This window comes from Macrobrachium rosenbergii, chromosome 5 (assembly GCF_040412425.1).
Source record: "Macrobrachium rosenbergii isolate ZJJX-2024 chromosome 5, ASM4041242v1, whole genome shotgun sequence".
In the NCBI taxonomy this organism is placed as follows: domain Eukaryota; kingdom Metazoa; phylum Arthropoda; class Malacostraca; order Decapoda; family Palaemonidae; genus Macrobrachium; species Macrobrachium rosenbergii.
The window spans coordinates 15439575-15461701 of record NC_089745.1 but is presented as its reverse complement, the minus strand read 5'-3'; the positions used below and the strand labels follow the sequence as shown (position 1 = coordinate 15461701).

At 36.2% G+C, this 22127-nt stretch overlaps 1 protein-coding gene and 1 long non-coding RNA gene across 3 annotated transcripts in view; one reads left to right on the top strand and one right to left on the bottom strand.

The window, feature by feature from the left end:
• Positions 1-14089, bottom strand: part of LOC136838528 (uncharacterized) — a 595187-nt gene extending 581098 nt beyond the window's left edge. The window contains exon 1 of one of the 2 annotated variants that reach the window (XR_010853022.1): positions 13707-14089. This is a non-coding gene — a long non-coding RNA (uncharacterized lncRNA). The remainder of the gene's footprint in view (positions 1-13706) is intronic. The other variant, XR_010853021.1, reaches the window with a different exon arrangement.
• Positions 1-22127, top strand: part of LOC136838526 (uncharacterized) — a 32000-nt gene extending 9873 nt beyond the window's left edge. Inside the window, exons 2-13 of the mRNA XM_067103615.1 lie at positions 146-1060; positions 2525-2710; positions 5336-5491; positions 6013-6060; positions 6458-6709; positions 7363-9818; positions 16046-16135; positions 16320-17233; positions 17602-17731; positions 18805-18931; positions 20312-20478; positions 20689-22127. Coding sequence (XP_066959716.1) covers positions 865-1060; positions 2525-2710; positions 5336-5491; positions 6013-6060; positions 6458-6709; positions 7363-9818; positions 16046-16135; positions 16320-17233; positions 17602-17731; positions 18805-18931; positions 20312-20478; positions 20689-20862 — 4896 coding nt within the window. The 5' untranslated portion in view covers positions 146-864 and the 3' untranslated portion in view covers positions 20863-22127. The remainder of the gene's footprint in view (positions 1-145; positions 1061-2524; positions 2711-5335; positions 5492-6012; positions 6061-6457; positions 6710-7362; positions 9819-16045; positions 16136-16319; positions 17234-17601; positions 17732-18804; positions 18932-20311; positions 20479-20688) is intronic.

Genomic DNA, 22127 nt, shown 5'->3' with positions numbered 1-22127 from the left:
ACATGAAATTCATGTGAATGACCGAAATAGTTTAAAAATAAAAACGTATAAAAACTTTACGTGTGCTAATTACGTCATGCGTATCTTGCCAAAAATTGTCTGATGTCTAATGTCTGATAATTATTCACCAATTTCCCTTTTGCAGATTACCACTACTACCATCAATCAGCCCGAAATGAGCAACAGTGCAGTCTATACATCAGAAAACTATCTCCTATCCGAAATGAGATGCCTGAATGTTATACTTTGCTTTGACAACGCTTGAACGAATCCTCCGAAATACCAGGAAAATCACATTCCTGAGGCATTGTGAATTCAAGACGAGTAGTGATAACTCATCCGTCAGGATCATATTTATATTTTTATCAAAAAGGTTAATAGGGTGAACAACCCTGTGACTTGAAGACGCCTACACCCGGAATTAGGAAAGTGTCTTGGGCTTGACCCGGAATTTGGAAAGTGTCTTGGGCTTGACCCGGAATTAGGAAAGTGTCTTGGGATTGACCCCACAGGAAGCGATGGATATGTTTATTGAAAGATCAATTTGCAATTGCCTCTGAGATTACATTCTAAGCAGTGCCTACCGCAACGAGAACATACACAGAGATTTTCAAGAATGTGCATATACATTTTTTTTTTATGGTAGTGACCAGGACTAATAAATACGAATAAAGAAAATGACGGTCAGCCCAAATTTCAGTGTTAAACACACGACAATACTCATTCAAGAAATCAGGAACAATACCTGAAGAACAGTGACAAGTTAATAATAGACAAGACGTAATATTCCTTGCACATAAAACATTTTCGTGTTCTTGCAACGGACTACTGTAGTTCAGTTCATTCAAGTTAGCCGTCTCCAAAATGCGTCAAAGCGAGATAAAGAAAACGAGAATCGGCCAGGGATCGACGTCTCCACTGAGACTTCAGTTGCTGACTTCGTTAATATCATCAAGAGGAAGTAGCAACGGCAATAATAGCAGTAGCAGTATTAATCTACTAATACTGGTAATGTTGCCTTTGCTAATCTTACAACAATCAAAAGGAGCCGAGGGCCAAGGTGAGTATAAATCAAAACAGCCATTTGTCATTTTCCGCAAAAAGTTTTTTTTTTTTTTTTCCTAACTTGAATCATGAGCTTGAACTGACCACAACTGCCTCCTGATTCGGTCATAAAAAAGACGTAACACTTGGTTACGATAAATGATCAATTAGAAGTGTGTGAACTCTTAATTCGAAGGCGATAAGTTTTTGCCTTGCAAGTGATTAGGCTACATTCTCTTGACAAGAGTAGCTGCCATCATGAGATTAATGGTTTCATACAAACGATTCTGAGAGAGAGAGAGAGAGAGAGAGAGAGAGAGAGAGAGAGAGAGAGAGAGAGAGAGAGAGAGAGAGAGTGCATAGTAATATTATAGAACTTTGTTACAGAAACTAAGAACTTGATAAATGTTTTCACATGGAAAAATACCTTTTTTTTCTACAAAGTACGTGAGAGAGAGAGAGAGAGAGAGAGAGAGAGAGAGAGAGAGAGAAACTGTTTAATATAGGCCAACAATCTGAATGTGTCGTTAATGCTCTCATGTTGAATCGTAACTTTCATTTTCCTAAATTTTATACTTGCCTTATCCTTTGATATCATAAAGAGCTTTAACTATACAATTATTAACACTTTTTTCATCATATTCCTCCTTTTGTTAATTTATAATCAAATCAGCCCTCAAAAATCCACTGATAAATAAATCTTTCAGCGACATCATGAATTCTTATCTTTACTCATACGAACTGATAAACATTGCAGTCACTTCTATCAATGAACTACCATCTTTTCTCTCAAAGCCTCATTAACAAAATACCCCTGAACTTGAATAATATATTCATCAATATTAACAGATAAACATATCAGCCGTTCTTATCAATGAACTGCGTTCTCATCAATGAACCATCTTATTCCTATAAACTGATAGACGTCTGTCTCATCAATGAATTCCTATCCTTGCACATGTTGATAAACTCTCTCCCTCTTTCATTGATTTCTTGCTGTAGGCCATTCACGCAAAACCAAACAAACCAATCCAGCTAAGTTGACCGCAATCTTCTCTCTCAAAAATGAATATGCCACACCTTATCAATTAATATTTATCTTCATTTCTACAATTCAATAAACAATAAATTAACTTATCCTCTTTCACAAACATTTTTTAAACAATCAGGTCCATTTCAATCTCCGAATACTCAATTCCTACGAATGTCGTAAAGCATTCAACGAAATTTTCTCCATTTTCACATTTATCAGGCCATAAAGAAACTAGTCCTTCTGAATTGACGGCCTACTTGAACTAAAAAAAAAAAATTCTAAATCAGTATTTATTAATGAATGACCCTAATTTACATGAACAGATTCCTCATTTTCTTCTCATCCTCTTACGCGTGGATCCATGAACAAACCTGCCTTCTTGTTTAATGACTTCCTCTCTCCTCCCACACAAACCGAATGATTTTCTCCGACGCAACTGAAACCCAGCTACGGCAGCGATCAGCGTGGCCGCGATCGGGTCCAACGGCACCGCCTCGGCCGTGGAGATCACCGGCGTTTGCAACGACCTCCTGCCCAACTGCACCCAGCGGGGAATCAACGGCGAATGTGAATCGGACCCCGCCGATATGCTGGTCAACTGCCCGTCAACGTGCGGGTCTTGTCTGCCCGTGTGTGAGTATTCACTTGTATAAAATGAGATTTTTTACTTTTTGCTTTTCCTAGGAAGAGAATGGAATATGCAATTTAGGCCAAAGGCCAAGCGCTGGGACCTATGAGCTCATTCAGCGCTGGAAGGAAAATTGAGAGAAAAAAAGTTACAAAGTTGTAACAAGAGGAAAACCACCCAGTTGCACTATGAAACAATTGTTAGAAGAAGGTGGAGGGTAAGATAGAAGAAAGAACAAGAAAGGGGGTACAGTAATAGGAATGAAAGGGGTTGAAGCTAGGGGCCGAAGGGACGCCGCAAAGAACCTTAAGTAATGCCTACAGTGGACCGCGCATGAGGTGTACTGACGGCTCTAACCCCCTGCGGGAGTAAGCTTCTAAGATTTTATTTATGGCGAGAGGTAGACCGCCTTACCATACCCATTAATGATACCCTGAACTTCGTGTCTTTTTAAATTTGATTCGTGTTGAATCAAAAGGTGCATCGGCAATTTCTTTTGAACTGGCACACACACACTGTGTCGCGGAGAGATGATGAGTTACAATTAGGCGCGAGAACCATCTTTGTAACTATATGCCATTAAGAAGCCGGAATGTTTTTAACTTGAAACCCGAATCAAAATAAAATATTTTTTTGTTTATCAGCAACTGAACAGTGTACATTATGCGCATTACTTCACGGCGTTATTTACCATCACGCCAATCTGACTTTTTATTTCCTATTGCTATGAAGTAAATTAAGTCAAAGCAGAATTAATGAACAATGAATCTGGTCAGTACAAGTTATACATCCACTAATGAATGCCGGAGAATGAAATGATAGCTACACCACTGGTTTGTCAATCCAAGTTATGCACCCATGGGTTTGGACAGTGCTTAGTTAGGGGACCATCAGGTAAGTCATAATTCAGAAGCCATTGGAACATAAACAACCATAACCCAAAAATCAATACAGATTTCATGAACAGGGCGTGAGCGTCGATAGATTACAATGAGACCAGAGAAGCTAACAGTGGTTCCCTATAATCATTACTAGCCTCATATATATATATATACTGTATAATATTATATATATATATATATATATATATATATATATATATATATATATATATATATATATATTATATTTAGGCCACAAATATCACTTAATATCGAAATCACTATACCCTGCTTCGGTATAACCTACCTAAATTTCTTGGTGTAAGTTGTTTGAATCTAAGGCAAGTGCATCTGACATTAGGTGATATTTGTGGGTTCATATATTTGAGTGTAAAAAGAGTCACGGGTGTATAAGCGACAATAATACATACATTCTGATATATATATATATATATATATATATATATATATATATATATATATATATATATATATATATATTATATTTATATTAGTAAATCGCAGAGTAAATACCTGCTCCCTAGAATATGCCGTTCCTCCTCATGAACTTTAATATACATCCTGACAAAAGTTCAACCACAGTTTTTACAACCTAACGAAAGATAGTGGACATTTTGGCCTTTAGACGGACTTGTGACCTTCAAAATACGTGGTCAAAAATATGTAGAAAAAGTAATCACCCACTCCAAGGTAGCCTCACTCTTCGTAGTTTCATCAACGTCATAGAAAACATGTTGACCTTTAAGTTAACTGTTGTCTATGAAAGACTGGTCAAGGTAAAAACAAATATGTGGGTAATCACAATTGTGAAATTTAACATTATTTCTATGCATATCATTAAAGAGCAGTGTTCAGTTAGAATGTCAGTGAGCGGAAGATGGTAAGTAGCAATAATTACTTTGTAGTTACAGAATACCGTACTAAAAATAATATGTATCACGAAAAAATTAAATTCATGGTAGCCGGTCTGTAAAATATATCACCTTCCAAGTTTCTTCAAAATCAAAGGAAAATTAAGATGCTGACCTCTTAATTAACCAGTGGTCTTGAAAAACAGGTATTGAAAAATAGGTAATCAGTCAAATAAATCTGAAGAAGTTGCAAACATGTGGTATCCAGCCGTTGGAAAATAGACTCAGATCTCAAAAACTGAGAAAGGCATACGACGGTAAAGGAAAGGAAAAAAATTAGTCAGAAAAGTAGTATTTACGAAAGCATCAAGACGTTCATCATAGAGGTAACTGCAAATGTACTGGTGTCCAACGGAAAATCATATGCGATGAGGTTATAAACTTTCGCTGGAACTAAAGCTAACACTGGATGCTGGCATATTCAATACAACCCAGTTTTGATCTGATTTGCTTTATCTTCGCAGCTAACTGTAAAAGTTTCGTATTCCATAAAGCATAAAAGCTTTAACCTGATCTTACCGTTATCTTCGTACCTCCCACTGACTACGAATATGTACATGGTCTATAGCGCCAAGTCATGAAATAAGGCCTGTGTTTATCCTCACAGGTGAGGCTGAATACCGACTCATGAATATTCTATTGAACCTCAAGTTACTGCATGAGGTCACCGTTTACCTTTACAACTAAGGCTAGCTTAGGGACTCGTGATATTCACAGTTTATCTTTACAGCCCAGGGGGACTGCAGACTTTCATATATTCTATAAAACTATAGAACCTACGGAAGTTCTGAGCCAAAGTCATCGTTCATCTTTGCAGCCGAAGCTGACTGCGTGGATAAAGGAGATCCCGACTCCTGTTTCCTCGGCGCGGCTCTCGGCGAGTGCACTGCCAACCCGTCATATTACCTGCGATTCTGCTCTGCATCCTGCAGTGAATATCTGCCCATCTGCTCGCTTCAGACGAGGGACTTCGGTGAGTTGGAACCCTTGGTGATATTATTGTTGTTTTCTCAGGCTTATCAAGCCTTAAACCACCACGAGGTCTCTCATATTTCCTGACAGTTCTTCATTGGAGGGGTGGGTAGAGCTCTCGGCTAGCACGCTGTTAGCCCAGCGTCCGACTCTCCCACCGGCCAATGAAGAACTAGAGGAATTTATTTCTGGTGATAGAAATTCATTTCTCGTTATAATGTGGTTCGGATTCCACAATAAGCTGTAGGTCCCGTTGCTAGGTAACCAGTTGGTTCTTAGCCACGTAAAATAAATCTAATCCTCCGGGGCAGCCCTAGGAGAGCTGTTAATCAGCTCAGTGGTCTGGTTAAACTAAGATATACTTAACTTTTTATATTTCCTGATAATAATTAGCTGAAAGAAACGTTCCTCTCGTGACTTATCTGATCATTTAAACCGTGAAAGTTTAAAGGTCTTGGCATAAAGTACTGTAGGAAGCCTTAACATTATCACGGATATCAATTTGTCTTGTCTTCCAAACAGGTGAGATTTGTCAGGAGCAGTCACGGTCTCTAACCAATCCTGACTTTGGTGAGTACTGCTATATAAAATTTAGTACATGATAACAAATTATATATATATATATATATATATATATATATATATATATATATATATATATATATATATATGTATACATATATATATATATATATATATGTGTGTGTACATATATTTATATATATAGTATTTACACACACACACACACATTATATATATATATATATATATATATATATATATATATATATATATATATATATATATATATATATATATATATATATATATATATATATATATATATATGCATGCATACATATATAGCGTCATAAATAATGTATTCTATCGTAGTGACGTTCTTAACGTAAACTGAAAACTGCTTTTAAAGGCACACAAAAACACCTGCCTAACCCATCTTTCGCAGACTGTGGAGCAGATTTCGAAGAGGGCGCCCAGAGGGAACCCAGGTCTGCACCAGACCTCGTCATATCAGACAAGAGAAAGAAGTCGACGATGGAGAGGATCAGCGACATCCTACAGAAAGAAGGAAGAAGACGCACCTCGGCGAATGTGAAACATCAGATCGTAAACAATGTTAGATTTGTCACGAGGCGCAACCACAAACATGTTTCGTCGAGAGAGAAGAAGAGAAAAAGGAAGAAAAACAGAAAGAAAGGTACGTTGTCTCGCATCTCAAATATTACAGTTCTACGTAATTCGAGCAATGTGTACATAAATGTTGTTTAACTTCCATTAGTATAAGTAATTTAACAGCAAAGGTAAAACAAAAAAGGATGTTAATAATGGAGATAATACCAAAATTATGTCATTATCCTGTGACGCATGCATGCATACATACACACATACAGGTATATATATTATATACGTGTATATGTGCATAAAATATATATATACACACACACACACACACACACATATATATATATATATATATATATATATATATACACATATATATTTATATATAAAATATACGTATATATATAATTAGTCACTGAACAGCCTCGGGCTCTAAACAAATCAGTACCCTCGATTCAGTGTGCCCAGGACTTCACTGTGCACTACGCTATCATATACTTAAACATATATAAATATAAATATATGTATAAACGCACACAAGCTATATATACATATATATATATATATATATAATATATACATTATATATTATATATATAATGTATAAGTATACATTATATATATATATAATATACATATATATATATATATAGAGAGATATATAGAGAGAGAGAGAGAGAGAGAGAGAGAGAGAATTAATTCAACTGACATCCACCTTCTACCCCTCAGGAAAGCGACACAAAACGAAACGAGGCCACCGAAGGAAAGGAATTCAAATTCCGTCCTTTATGATAGCAAAAGACGCCACGAACTTGGAAACCAGCATCAACAAGGTAACCGAATACGCCACAACTCAAGAAATTCACAAACAGATGTCTCTAAAAACACGATCATCTCTGGTATCATCCCTGTACAGAGAACAGCCCTCAGCTGTTAACAGCAGCAAGATAACGACAGCGTTCGCAAGGCAAGACGACACCTCAAATGTTCCTGTCTCTACGAATGTCATTGTGGATACATTCCCTACAGAAACGAAGACTACAGCCGTATCTACCAATACTAAAACTATTACAGTAGAGGGTTCAGTGGCCACTATATCAACTATTACATCTTTCATACCACTATCATCGACTATATACACCTTATCATCGTCCTTCGAAACCGTGACAATTTGCACCGAGGACTTCACTATTCCCGAAAGCATTCTCTCTTTACTTTCTGGATATGGGTCAATCAGCACCATTATCTACGAACGTACAAGCTCTCTCGTCTTCCTGTCTTCATACGTAGTCACTGAGACAAAAGGAAGAGAAGATTTTATCTCCTCTGCCGATCTCGTTTCTTCATTCATGATGCAGAGAGGACTTTTATCTGCACTAAATCCACTGGCAAGAGATTTTATAAGCCCAACGTCAGTGCTCATGTCTCCTGTCTTCCAGTTTTTAACAACTCCTCTTCCTAGAAATGAGGCTGATGATATTCCACTCACTGGAACTAGGAATGAGATTCATGATGTTCAAATTACTGAGCCGGAGTGGCGGAAAACTATTACAAGCACTATCATTGTGGCTCACACCATATACACAAAATGTGACACTCCCGTACCTGAGGACCAACAGTGCTCAATCAATACCAAAGAGGATGGATCTTGTGAGATCATGCCATCGGAAGATGGCTACTGCTCTCTTCCCTGTGACTTCGACTGTTCAATGGCCATTATAAAGAGAGACCACTGTAACAAGAACGACGAAAAATGCCCAGGTGCCACCATTGATTTGGACACGTGTGGGGAAAAGTGTCCAAATCTTTCAATTCTCATTGATAACTGCGAAAATGACAGTCTGAATGACTGTCAGAGTCTCATCCTAGAAGTTGGGAACAATACAGATAAAGAGACGGTATGCCCTATTCCCACAATTGACTTCAACAATTGTGAAAGCACCCCTGGTGTAAATTGCTCAGTCATAAAGGTCCTACCCTCCACACATGAAAGAGAGACTTTGTCATTTTCAGAGGAGGACTGCTTTAGCATTTATCTAGACGATGACAATACCTGTAAAGCTCTAATAACCGACAAGGTTAAATGCATAGATATAGTTTTTGATCAGACTTCATGTCCATCAGTATCGGGTAAGAATGGAGACTGTACAGTTATTGCATCAAAGAAAAATAGCGTACTATCTCTTATTCCTGTTATTTGTGAAAACCCTGTTACAACTCCACCAACAACCTGCACACCACCTACACCAGAAACAACACTTACTACACCAGAAACAACAATTACTACACCATCAACAAAGCCTACGACACCAGATCCCACTTCTAAGCCAACTGAGCCTCCACCATTAACAACTGACCCTTCAACCCCAACCACTAATCCTCCAACTCCAACCACTGATTCTCCAACTACACCAACTAATCCCCCTCCAACTACTCCAACTGATCCTACAGATCCAACTACTAAGCCTCCAACTACAACTTCACCCACTACCCCTCCAAGTACTTCGATTACTTCTACATCGACAGACCCCCCAGTAACAACACTGCCACCCACCACCATATCACCAGACGGAACAACACAACCAAATGAGCTTCTCACTCCAGAGACTATTGCAGCCTTGACGATTGCAAGCACTGTGATATCAATTGTGATGAGCCAGACAAACATTAGCCTGTTTCAGCAACTTCTGCAACAGTTATTTCAAGCTATCATTCAACAGATTTTGCAAGCTAATCAAAACAATCAAAACAACAGTGACAACAACAATAATAATAATAACGACCAAAACAACAATAATAATGACAATAATCAAGACAGTAACACAAATGACAACAATGACAGCAATAACAACAATGATAATAACAACAACAACAATGATAACAACAATAACAACAACAACAACAATGCAAATAACAATAACCAAGGAAACAATCAAGGAAGTGGCCAAGGAAACGGTCAAGGGTCTTCTGGATCACAGAATGCTCAACAAGCCTCCCCTGGTGGAGGATCAGCTCCTCCGAGCCCTTCGTCTTCTGAAAATGCTGCAGCTGCCCTCGTCCCAAACTGTGAGGCTGATGGGTACTTATCACTCGTGGGTGAACTGGAGAGCTTAGTGGGCAAAAATACGGGGAAGCCCCTCTCCTCGGCTGCATTCGATGTCGTGGAAGCTGTGAACTTTTGCCAGGTAAGTCCTTCGGAGTCACTTACTAACAGGAACCAAACATAGGGAATAGGCATAACGAGGGAAGTCTTTCTGGTGGTGTTGTTTCATGCTACAGCATCTACATTATACATTGGAACTATATGAAATTAGCCTTCAAAAACCATATTATAGTATGTTATGTTTAATGAGTTAAAATATCTAACGCTTTCCAGCATGAATCGAAGTTAGGGTATATTGTCACATGACTGGCAATGCAGAAACACCCTCAATAAATTAACGGCTAAGCTTAATTGCATTTGCTTCCAAACTAACAGTTCCTGGCCCTCTATCAGCTAAGTAGTAATACATATTTTTCAGTATTAAGCCTAGCAGTTTTGGCGATTCAAAAAAAAAAAAGGGAAAACATCGATCAATGACACATTTACACTGTTAAATTGTCGATGAACCCCCATTGCAGAAAGCCTCCATAACATTGTACCGTCAATAAAATTCACTATGGAAATGGAAAAGGATGGGAGCCTACCCTTTTTGGACTGCCTATTAAACAGAGCTAGTAATGGATTTAAACAAAGTATATACAAAAAAACCACCAATATTCCTACATACGTTCATTATTTTTTTTTTTTTTTTTGTTCTGGTCATAACAATGAAATTAAGAAATCAAATTCCACATACATGTTTTTAAGAGAATTACCCGTATGTAACCCAGAGTACACTGATGTTGAAACAGATAATTAGGAATACTGACAATGCTTTAAATGCAGCAAAAAAAAATTTTTGCATGAAAAAAATCTCATTACACAAAAAAAACTGCTTTTACCATCACATAATAATAATTTCAAAGATATTCCACACCTAAAGAATTTCGAAGTTGACATAGTATTTAAGAACACAAACACGCACTTTTCAAGAACTGACAATGCCCAAGGATGAACATACCGAATTCCATGTAAGTCTTGTGATAACTTTGATATTGGTCAAACTGGAAAATCACTGGAAAGAAGAATAGGACAGCATAAAAGATATGTAAGGTATGCACAGGTGAACAGTGGAATTTTCGTATTTTTGTACATGCTACAGGAAACAATCATACAATCAACTGGGCTTGAGAAAAAGAGATAGTTAAATGATGCACTGAGAGAAACATCAGCGAGCCTAATTTTATAAAAGATAGTTTTTGTTAGAATTTGAATATCAGCCAGGGTATGTATGAACTTGACCCACTAATTTCATTAGAAATATGCAAGATTTGTAAAACTGAACGTAAACGGGGCACCCATACGATAATCGGATTTTTAAGCGTTGACCTGTCACTGATGAGTATAAGGTCTCTATTCCCCAAATCCGAATACCCCCCACCCCCTCCGCAACCCCGGGCACTAATGAGTGTAAAATCTCGACCACCGCGCACCGGTCTGGCGTGACTGTTTGGTTTCGAACCGTCCGTGTTCGTGTGTGCTGTCCCGATAGCATATACAGTATACTGTAAATCTCTACCCCTATGTATCAGTCCTCTGATAGCAGTAAAGCCGAAACCGGTCAAGACACAACAATTTTTCATTTCTTCCTATGGCTGCTAGCTCTATGTAATATATATAAATATATATATATATATATATATATATATATATATATATATATATATATATATATATATATATATATATATATATATATATATATATATATATATATATATATATATATATTATATATATATATATATATATATATATATATATACATATATATATACATACATATTTTACACACACACACACACACACACACACACACACACATATATATATATATATATATATATATATATATATATATATATATATATATATATATATATATATACGTTTTTGCCCCCAAAACATATTAAATTTGGTTTTCCTCCTCCCCGAAAAAGTTCCGAAAACCATTTCGCAATGATTACGCCTCCTCTCTCTCTCTCTCTCTCTCTCTCTCTCTCTCTCAAGCATATCAGTAAACCGGACGGATGTCATCAGTACCCTGGCATCACCAAATTTTTAGATGACACGCGATATCACCAACCACATTCCGTTCTTGAATCTCGTTCAGTGGTTGGCGTAGATTTTGTCTTATGGAGTAAGAAAAGTTAAAATAAGAGAGAAAAAAAAGGAGAATTAGGTGAGGTAAGAAAAGAAGAAAAGACCTGGATAGGAGAAAGAATGGTAACGAAGGAGGAGAGGCGAATGAGAAGCGAGGAATAATGTTAAAGGTCCAAAGAAAATTGTTTAGAAGTTGGAAGAGGAAAGAATGAGATGAGATAGGTGAAAAGAATCACTGGGAATAAGGCTTAAGAGAACCATGAAGCTAAGAGAAGTAAGAAAATAATAAGGGAAAAAGTAATAAAGGTTATAATAGGACTTAGAAGTATAAGAGAGTAAATTGGATTTGTAATTGGAACGCCTACATAAACCTAAGCTAAAATAAACCTCAAACTGCTCGTTTTAAAGATGACAAGGGATAAAGCAGATTTGTACCTGGAATGCCTTCATAAACTAAAATAAACGCCTGCGTAAGCTAAAGTAACTCTCTCTCTCTCTCTCTCTCTCTCTCTCTCTCTCTCTCTCTCTCTCTCTCTCTCTTTCTCGTAATTTTTAAGATTGCAACCAAAGATTAAAGCTTCTTTGATTTTAAAGACATGTCAGCGATTTAAAACACGAAACATCCGTTAGTTTATTCCGGGATGAGTCCGGTCTAGAGGGAAGTATCTTCCTTAATAGAGATATTTTGTAATAAAGCAAAAAAATTGTCGGAATTTCAAAAATTTAAGGTAACAATAAAAGTGACGGCATCTCAAACATTTATGAAAAAGAATATAAGCCTTTACTGGAACGTATGAAAACATATTTTTTTCATCCCAGTGTATGTTTATCTTTCCTTTGGTACAACATGAGTGAGACCAGACCTAATGCTTCCTTGTCATCAAGGGAGAAAAAACTGATTATGAGTCTGTTGAAATTATTCCACCATGATAACTAAGTATTAGGTGTGTTTAATGCTTTCAAAAATTAACCCATTCATATCGATTTCACTGTACTTTGGGAATAATTTACAAACATGAAAATATGCATTTTTCTGTTAGGACGCGGGCAACAGCAGAAAAATATTTTAATATTTATCACAACAAGCCAACGTTATCGGAAACGTTGATTGTCAGCCAATCGCATGATATCCATGCACATATGCCACATCTTCACCCGTGAGTGGACAGATGAAATGAAACCGACTTAGTCAACAGTACCCTACCAAAAGGCAGGTAAACTGTCCATAACCTAACCTAACCAAAGGCGCAATTTCAAGGGAAACACTTCTCATAACTGAGGCTTGCAGTATCATGATCACTACGCTAATTAAATTAAAATTAGGCCTATTTAAAACATGACACTAGCCCTTAAGTTAAATTGTATGAAATTAAACATATTTTTTGATTACGACAACTTACCAAATTATGAGCTCAGTGGTCTGGTAAAACTAAGCTATACTTACTTTTTTTCCTCGAAGTCAGTTTTAAAAATATTTGATTTGTTGGTAATGACCTCATAGGTCCCTGTGCTTGACCTCTGGCCTAAATTCTATATTCCATTCCACTCCTATCCATTTAGCCTAATGACACTAAACAGCACATAATTAACAACCATCAGTGTACCTCAAGACAAAACTAGGCCTAATGCATGCTACTGTTGCAATATTTTATATTTTCTGAGACAACTCTCAATTTTACTATAAAAATTCAAAATCCCGCATCGCCAATTAAACAATACATAAATCCTGAATACAAGGCTAGTTACAGAAAGAGAGGGAGAGAATCTTTGGTAATGAGAAAGTGATCTAAATCACGTTGCCTACGACTACAGAGAAGTTAACACTCACTTTGTCTTCAACAACCGATTACACCATGTGTTTGGTGAATATCCATTTGCGTTTGTTACATTTCAAAATGTACAGTAATTCCATTTAAACAGTAGATTTAAGCACAGAGCGATAAATTCAACGTCTCAATATTTTCTCACTAACCCACTCCGGCCGCTTGTTACATACAAACTATGAAAATTCGACTGTCAGATTTCAAATCTCGCACATACGGAATCGACCTCGGAATACAGCAAAATATTGGGAAAATGTCGCGAGCACAATGCTACGGGCAAACACGCACACATTATCAACAAGATACTATGACACAGCGGTGAAAACCGCCGTCTTTTCAAGGACTATAAACAAAGTACTACAACATCGTCCGACAAGCAGTTACATACCGCTGGACATTTCGAACAATCTTCTTCTTCGAACAATATATAATGAAAAGTGGATTGTGACATGGTAGTATGCTTTAGCCCTTATTGTACTGTATTTCCACACTCAACAAAATGTGCACATAATGATTTGTACAGGAAGCATTCTTGCTGGCAGAAAATAATAAAATATTAATCATTATGGCAGTGTCAAGTATTTGTGAACTTAGATGTAGGCCTATACTGTTCATGAACTACATACTACTGTAGTCTGTTCTTTTATTTTAATTTCAACACACCAGAGCTGTACTATGGAACATGGAGGAAGACAGATTTCCAAAGTTTCGTTATATTCAATTTAAATTATTACATAATTTTTCATCACTGAGCATTTTCCTTTAGAATGGGATGGCTTCATAAGAGTAGGGCCACCTGTTAACACAGTTCATCACTCAACTACTGAATCTGGATTGGATTCCATGAAGGAAATTTCAACAACTTAAGCGTTTTACAAAAGCAAAGGGTTAATCAACAAAAAGGCAACCCCTAGTCAAAGCAGATACCAAAGATATACACTAAATGGGTTGTATTATAGGGAAAGGTTAGGTCACCTTTGCTGCTTGCAACTCCCAAATGTTTGCAAGCTGGAGAGACGACTAAAGCTGACGAGTGTAACTACTGTAAATGTTTGTGAACATCTGTTAACCAACCAATATGTAACATTTAAGTAACTATCATGTACACTTCTCGGAACTGGGGCATTGTGGCCATTATCTGTGCTATAGCTGCCCTTGAAAATCGTCCAAAATTATTAAATAAATCCTCACTCTTAATTTCCAAATACCCTGTTATTGCAGTAAAACTCTTTCAGTTCAGCTTACTTGGATTTGAGATATCAAACTTATATAAAGCAGATACGGTTGTGATACTTCTTCAAACAATTATTATCCTCTCCTTTCTGTCCATACTTTTACCCTCTCTTGATGTCATACTAACTAAAAATAGAGGTTATAAAAGATTATAAGCTGAATCCGTTCCTAGGCATTAATTAGCTGTCGAAAACTGCAACGTACTCTCCCTGGTATTTTGATAAGAAGGTAAGTTAGCAAATATTAACTATTGTCTCTTGAAGCCTTTGCCCTTTTCATTGCAATTGCCACGATTTTTACGAATTGACACGTTGCCTCCAGAATATTTATTGCTGTTCATAAATATATATTCATTTTTGCCTTTTCTCCTGTCAAATATTTGCGGGAAACTTGCTTTCCAAGTACAGAATCTTTTGGGTTAAATCATAATACTGTATGATCATTAATAATCACAATGCAGGGTCTATACATCAACATTTTCTTCGGCAAAGTTGAACTGTACATCATTTAAACTGCTGACAACAAGTTTTCTTTATTTTTAGTGAGTTTTGATGGATGTCGCTGCTTACTGTTCATTTTATGTTCCTCGGTAAAATATCCCCATTGGGGCTTCCTGGTTACTCAACAGTTTTGCTTCTCTAGCAAGGAAAACTCTGAGCACAGATGGCATCACTGAATCACAGAAATGGCATCACTGAATCACAGAACCTTCTGTTATTGTCTTACCCCCTTTACTGTTGACTTAATTACTGTGTTCGTCTCTCCACTTTTCCTCTTTAGTTTCTTTTTCAAAAATAAAATTTGAATGTAAGTCTAGAAGATGCTAGTGTTGGTACAGCTTTCTGTAGACTATTTACAAAATATCTGACTGTTGGTCTGTCAAAATACAGAAGCTCCAGTTGAGCTTATCTGGTTACTAAACAGGATCATCTTCCCTTTCTCTAGTATAATTGGTTGCGCAATTTTCGCAATGCAGTACAGCAGCAAGGTGTAAACTAACGCAAGGCCTTAAAGGTAAATGTTCATGGCCTAGACCTAACACAGAATTTAACCAGAGCAATTATTGAATTGATAAAGAATATTTATATTACAGTAGTCTCTTATTTTACAGCATGGTGGCTCAGATGCTGTTCCTTCAGTGGCTGAAGACATTCTGATACCAGATGCAGAATTAGTGCCACCACCAGAATGGCTAGGGTTGGTGAGTTTCCTCTTTGACTTCAGTAAATCCTTACTTTTTCATTTGGGTAATGGAACCTTTATCACAAAAGACATAATTTAAATTCTATGTTTTATGCTGTTGCTGGGTTGCTATGCACATATCTTACCACATCTAATAAGGAGGCACTTGCCACATTTTCCACAAACTTTTGTGATATTTGCAGAGCTCACCAGTCAACACTGCTTCAAGGAACAAAAGACGAACCATGGTAGAACAGCAGCACATACATGGCTATCAATCTACAATAAAACCTCCTAGGTTTCCCAGTCTCTTCAAACCACCAGTCATTGAGTATGGAGGATGGATTCCAGTGACACATCATCCATACAAACCATCTGTTCAACTGAGAAAGAAGGCTGTGCTTCAGAACAAAGGGAAAACAGGTTATCCCAACAAGCTAATTCGACCAAAGAGGAAGCAAGGGGCCTTTAATTCACAATCTAAAGACACTGTTCTAATTATTGCAAATGGTCTTTATACAGCTCCTCCAGAACTTTCATCAACAAAGGATCTTCAGTCTAGCGCTCCTAAGGTTTCATCAGAAACTCTTACAAACGACATTCAACCCGCTTCTCCTACAAGCTCCTCATTACCCTCTTTGACGGAAGTTTTGCAACCCACTCTCTCTACCACTTCTATTTATTCTTCAACAGAATTACCTCATTCTCAACTTTACGTGCCCCCAGTCATTACACCAGAGGCAGATTTAACAACTCAGGCTCCTGATCTGCTTCATAGTACTGAAAGCAGCTTTGACTTAGCTAATGAAAGTATCACTGATGTGGATCCCTTTACCACAGAATCTGTCAACACTACTTCATTGCCCATCAACGTAACAAATGATGATCGACCTCAAGGCCTTGGCCCAGCAGCAATAGGCTTTTCTCCTGACACTGCTGAGGAGGAAGATGAGGACATTGAAAATGAGAGAAGGGAAGAGCATATGCAAGAGGAAGAGAGCATAGAGGATGAAGGAAATGATGAAACAGAGTTGGCAAGAAACATATTCTACTGTGGCGGGACACTAATATCCCAAAAGCACATTCTGACTGCTGCACACTGTGTTATACCTAGAAAGTAAGTTTTACTGTTTTCATCGAAGCAGACTTGTATGTACAGTACACTGTGCTCTTTTCCTATAACTTCACTGTTTTACATTTTATAAAAAAAAATTAAACTGACGTGAAGGATTATATTTTAAAAGTGTAATAAAAATGGAAGAAGCTTCAGTAACATAAACTAAAAAGATATCCAGGAAATAAGACAAGATATAATTACAGCAATGTCTTCAGCTCTAAATAAGAAAGATATCATTACATTAACTTCTTAACTTTTAAAAACTCATTTAAATTGTGTTGAATATATAATCTTTAAAACAATCCTAATCATAAAAAGACTTAGTCACTGACACTGAATTTATAGAAATTATGTATTTTTAAATACAGGCCAAATGTGATTCGACTTGGGGAGAGAGACTTCAGTACAAGTAATGAAAGTCGCACAGTTGACTACAGAGTGAAGCGAATTGCAGTCAATCCTGGATATCGGTTTCCCGTCAAATACAACGATATAGCTGTAAGTGCTATTACTCCACATAATGCTACTATTATACATATATTAACAACAGCATTCTGAACACTTAATATCATTCCATTTCAGATGCAGCTACTGTTAGAAAATTTGGTTTTACGAAGCCATTCAATCAAAAGCAATATAACTTCCGTAACAAAACATGACCCACATATACCAGATCTTTTTCATTCTTTGAGCAAAGCAAATACAACACCTATTATTATTACTGTTCAAAATAACTAAACATTCATATGAAATAAAAATAAAAGATCAATGATAAAAGAAAACATAGAATAAAATCAAATTCTAGATAAATTACTCTAGTAATGAATATTTATGGTGCATCTGAAAACAGTAATGCCTGTGAGATAAATTATGGCAGTGGTGTATAAATGTTTTCCTCTCTTGACTAAGGAGCAAGCATCATTAGTTTTATTCAAGTGAAAATCAAAAGGAATCCTCAATCCAATCACAAATGCCCAGTTTATAGGTTACAAGAAAATATTTAACAGATGTTTCAGATTTGTCAGAAATGGGGAGAAAACTTTACATGAAGAGCAACAACAAGAGCTCTTTTGAACAGGCTCAAATTTAGACTGACATGATATGTGATGAGCAAATGATTAGAATTTGTTAAAAAAAAAATTCAAACAAAAAAAATGTAACTAGAAGTGCCACAAAATTGACAAGCTGTATTTTGATGAATTATCTTCACAATTACAAGCAGAAGACAGTGTTGCCTTTTGGAATATACAGTAGATAAAACTATCATACAGAGAAATGAAATATTTGTGATATACCTAGGTTATTAAGTATCTGTAAGAAAATCACAATACATCTCACGGTTGTTTATAAAACAGAACTGGGTAAAGATCAGAGAGAATAAGGGTGCAGAAGGGTAATAAAAAGGACTGTTCCCTGTGCAAAGCATACTTTATGCACTGAACCTTAAGGAATGTCATGATTGTTGAAACTAAGGTCTGTTTATCTGCACAACAAAAGAATTTTTCAAGTTAAAAGAATAAAATTCTGTTCATATTGATTACATTACAAAATTCTTTTTTTTTACCTTCCAGGTTATAACACTTGAAGAAGATATACCACTAAACTCGGGACTTGTACCTAGCTGTGTTCCAACATCAGAGTTGGAATTGTTTGAAGGACAGGTCGCCACTGTTTCAGGCTGGGGCACGCGTGCAAATAGTGAGTAAATCACAATCTAACTGTAAATGGAAGCATTAGTAAAGTAGATGTGATATGTAAATTAAAAATACTGTAAATGCAAATCTGTCGGCAAGGATGTATTTGAAAAGGATGTTACCACTTCCAATTTTCCTTGCATGACACACTGTGGCTGGTGCCAAAGTTCAGTGCAGTGTCTCTTCAGTCCCAAATATGTTGCTTTCTGCCTTTTACTTTTTATTTATGTCTTTCATTCTCTTTTCCTATGCTATCCAACTTCTTCAACTCTTCCTCGTTTCAATTTTCATCTCTCTTTAAAGAAAAAATCCTTCAACTGGGCCCTGTGTGAGTCTGACAATGTGACCAGTCTTGTTGAAATTATTCATGTTACAGCAGAAATACTGCACTGAATGATTTACACCAAACTAATCATGGCCACACAAAAGCACAAAGTACACTACCTATCAAAGCAGAGCTTACATCTTCATGAATTCGAAGAAAATAAATATACTGTACTGTAATTCCTTATGAAAGTCTCAATTCCTATAAGAAGACTATATTCTATAAGTAAAGATGCACTTTTAACAAAATTATTTTCTAATAATTGGAAAAGAATTTTTTTAAACAGCATCTTAATTCATGGAATATTACTATAAAAATTACAAAATATACAGCAAATACTTAAGAAGACTTATATGAAGGCCAAAAACATGGGGAAAAGGATAATGAAGACCTAGGGCTCATGATAGTTCAGGATGACAGGGCATAGGACAGAGAAGAGTGGCAAAAACTCATTTTATGTCTAACCCCAAAAAGGAAAATGGCTAACAAATAAACATTAAAGATGTAACCATGGATGATGAACAACAAATGACATGGAAGACTGCATATGACGTATTTTTTCTGTGTTGGCATCTCACCTAAAAAATATGATTTTACTCACCATACTTTATTCATAGGATCATAATAAATAAATCAGAGTACTGTAAACATGATTTTGTACTGCTGTACAGAATCACACTGTCATTTCTAATAAACAAAAGCAAGTACCAAAAACTGGTACACAACTTTGTATAAACCAGTACAGTGCTCCTAGATTGTTATGCAGTCACAGCTCATGGACTAAATCAAAACTAATAACTGTCTAATCCCTTAAGAGCCTCACCCTTCTTCCTACCCTCTTTCGCTTTTGCTATTACGTACCTTCAAGCCTGGGTATGAAAAGAAGATTAGATTGACCATCCTGAGGGCCCTTGCTCTTAAAATATATTCAAACTTGCATAGACTGGGCCTGTCCAAAATATACTCTATACAGTGATAAAAATTCTCTGAAGGTGCAAGTACTGTATTGTCAATGGTTCAAAACTCTGAATAAATTTTACTTTGATGTAATACTTACAGACGAAGCATCTGACATTCTGATTGATGTAGAAGTTAGATTACGGTCACTACTGCAGTGCAATGAATCCTATAACACTCTTGGAGAAGTCTTCACTTTACATTACCCAGATGGCATCATTTCCAACATGTTATGTGCTGGAGGAGACGAAGGAGAGGATGTATGTAGGGTGAGTTTTAGTAATCTATTTATTTTGTAAAGATCTGACAAGCAATATAAAACAATTATGTTTTTTGCCACATCAGAATTTAAATGGTTTATGATTTAATGGGTTTTCAAATCAATATACAGTACATATATAGTATCCCTAAATACTCTTGAAAGTCTTAATTTCTGATTTTCAGTGGCCAAAAGTCTACTTCCCAACATTGTTTTTCAGGGTGATTCTGGTGGGCCTCTGTTTCTGCAGGAACTTTTACAAGTTGCAGGAGTGGTGAGTGCAGGGTATGGCTGTGGTGATGTAAATTTTCCTGGGCTGTATACAAGAGTGGATAGCTTCCTCGCATGGATTGATCTGGCAGTGTACGGTAAATGTGCTTCACCCATTAGGTAAAACTAATTTCCAATGAATATCAGTAAGAACTTTGAAAAATGATTTGATTTTCACTATCTTTATATGGAAGAAAAAATATATATAAATACTGTATAAACTGTAACTAAATTTTACATGGCTGACCTTGTGATTTTAAAAGAATCTTTTAGTATAGAAACAACACATAAGAAACAATTCTATGACAACAATACAGTACTATCTACAGCTTCACTGAAGGCTCTTTATTTCAAATATTTTCCTTATAATTGTGCTGTCCACTGGGCAGAACTAAGAATGGAAGTAACGTTTCACTATAAATCAAGACTCTAATAGATTTATACTCCCTGCTTATCTTTTATATTAATTCACATGATCAAATAGTCATTTTTATGAAAGAGAAAAGTATGAGAACCAAAGCTTATATAGTTGAGTACTGAAACTCTGGAACGTGTGAAACCAAGGACTGCATAGTGTGACATATTTCAGTGTTGTATTACTTAAGGAGTGAGTGTAAGGCACTAGTTCAGCTAAGAGTCATAAGTGTTTGCATTGGATAGTTCAAATGATGTGTTCATTATAAATGCAGGCTTATTTGAGAGTACCCTATCTCAAAATAGATTGCTTCACTGTGGAAGCTTGGCATTATGCACAATACGTATAACTCCTGTGGAGTTTCTTTTAAGATAGAAGACATACAAGTAATATACTTTAGTGATTAAATAATCGTCTCCTTAAATTTCACCTCATTCTTTCAGTCAAATAAACTACAGCTGTGATATTTTTAAGTACTTCATATACAGTTACTGTAATATTTTAATTTGTGGGATGCATTTTCATCAAAAGCAATCTATACATACAGTACAGTGTATTTGTAAATGACTTCAGTACTCAAATGCCACAATCTGCAACTTTTCTCAGGTTTTTCAACAAGAGAATAATTACAAATACCAGTTTACAAATCTTAAACTATTCCAAATTTCAAGGTTTTGTTCCAGTACAAATTAAATAACCTTGCTAAACAATTAGTAACTACTGTACTACTGTACATACTGCCATATCCATGCATTACCAGAAATGTTATTACCATTGTATGTAGTTACCTATTAATGTTTACCATACTGGACTGCAAAATAAACCTAATTTCCTTTTAACCATATTTTCTTGTACTTTGTATTTAAGTATTTTTTTGTCTTTAACCAAGTATCATGCTACGTTCATTCTGCAATTCATAAAACGTGCTTCGATCCTCATTATTATAAGATGAATAAACATTTTTGCCTACTCCA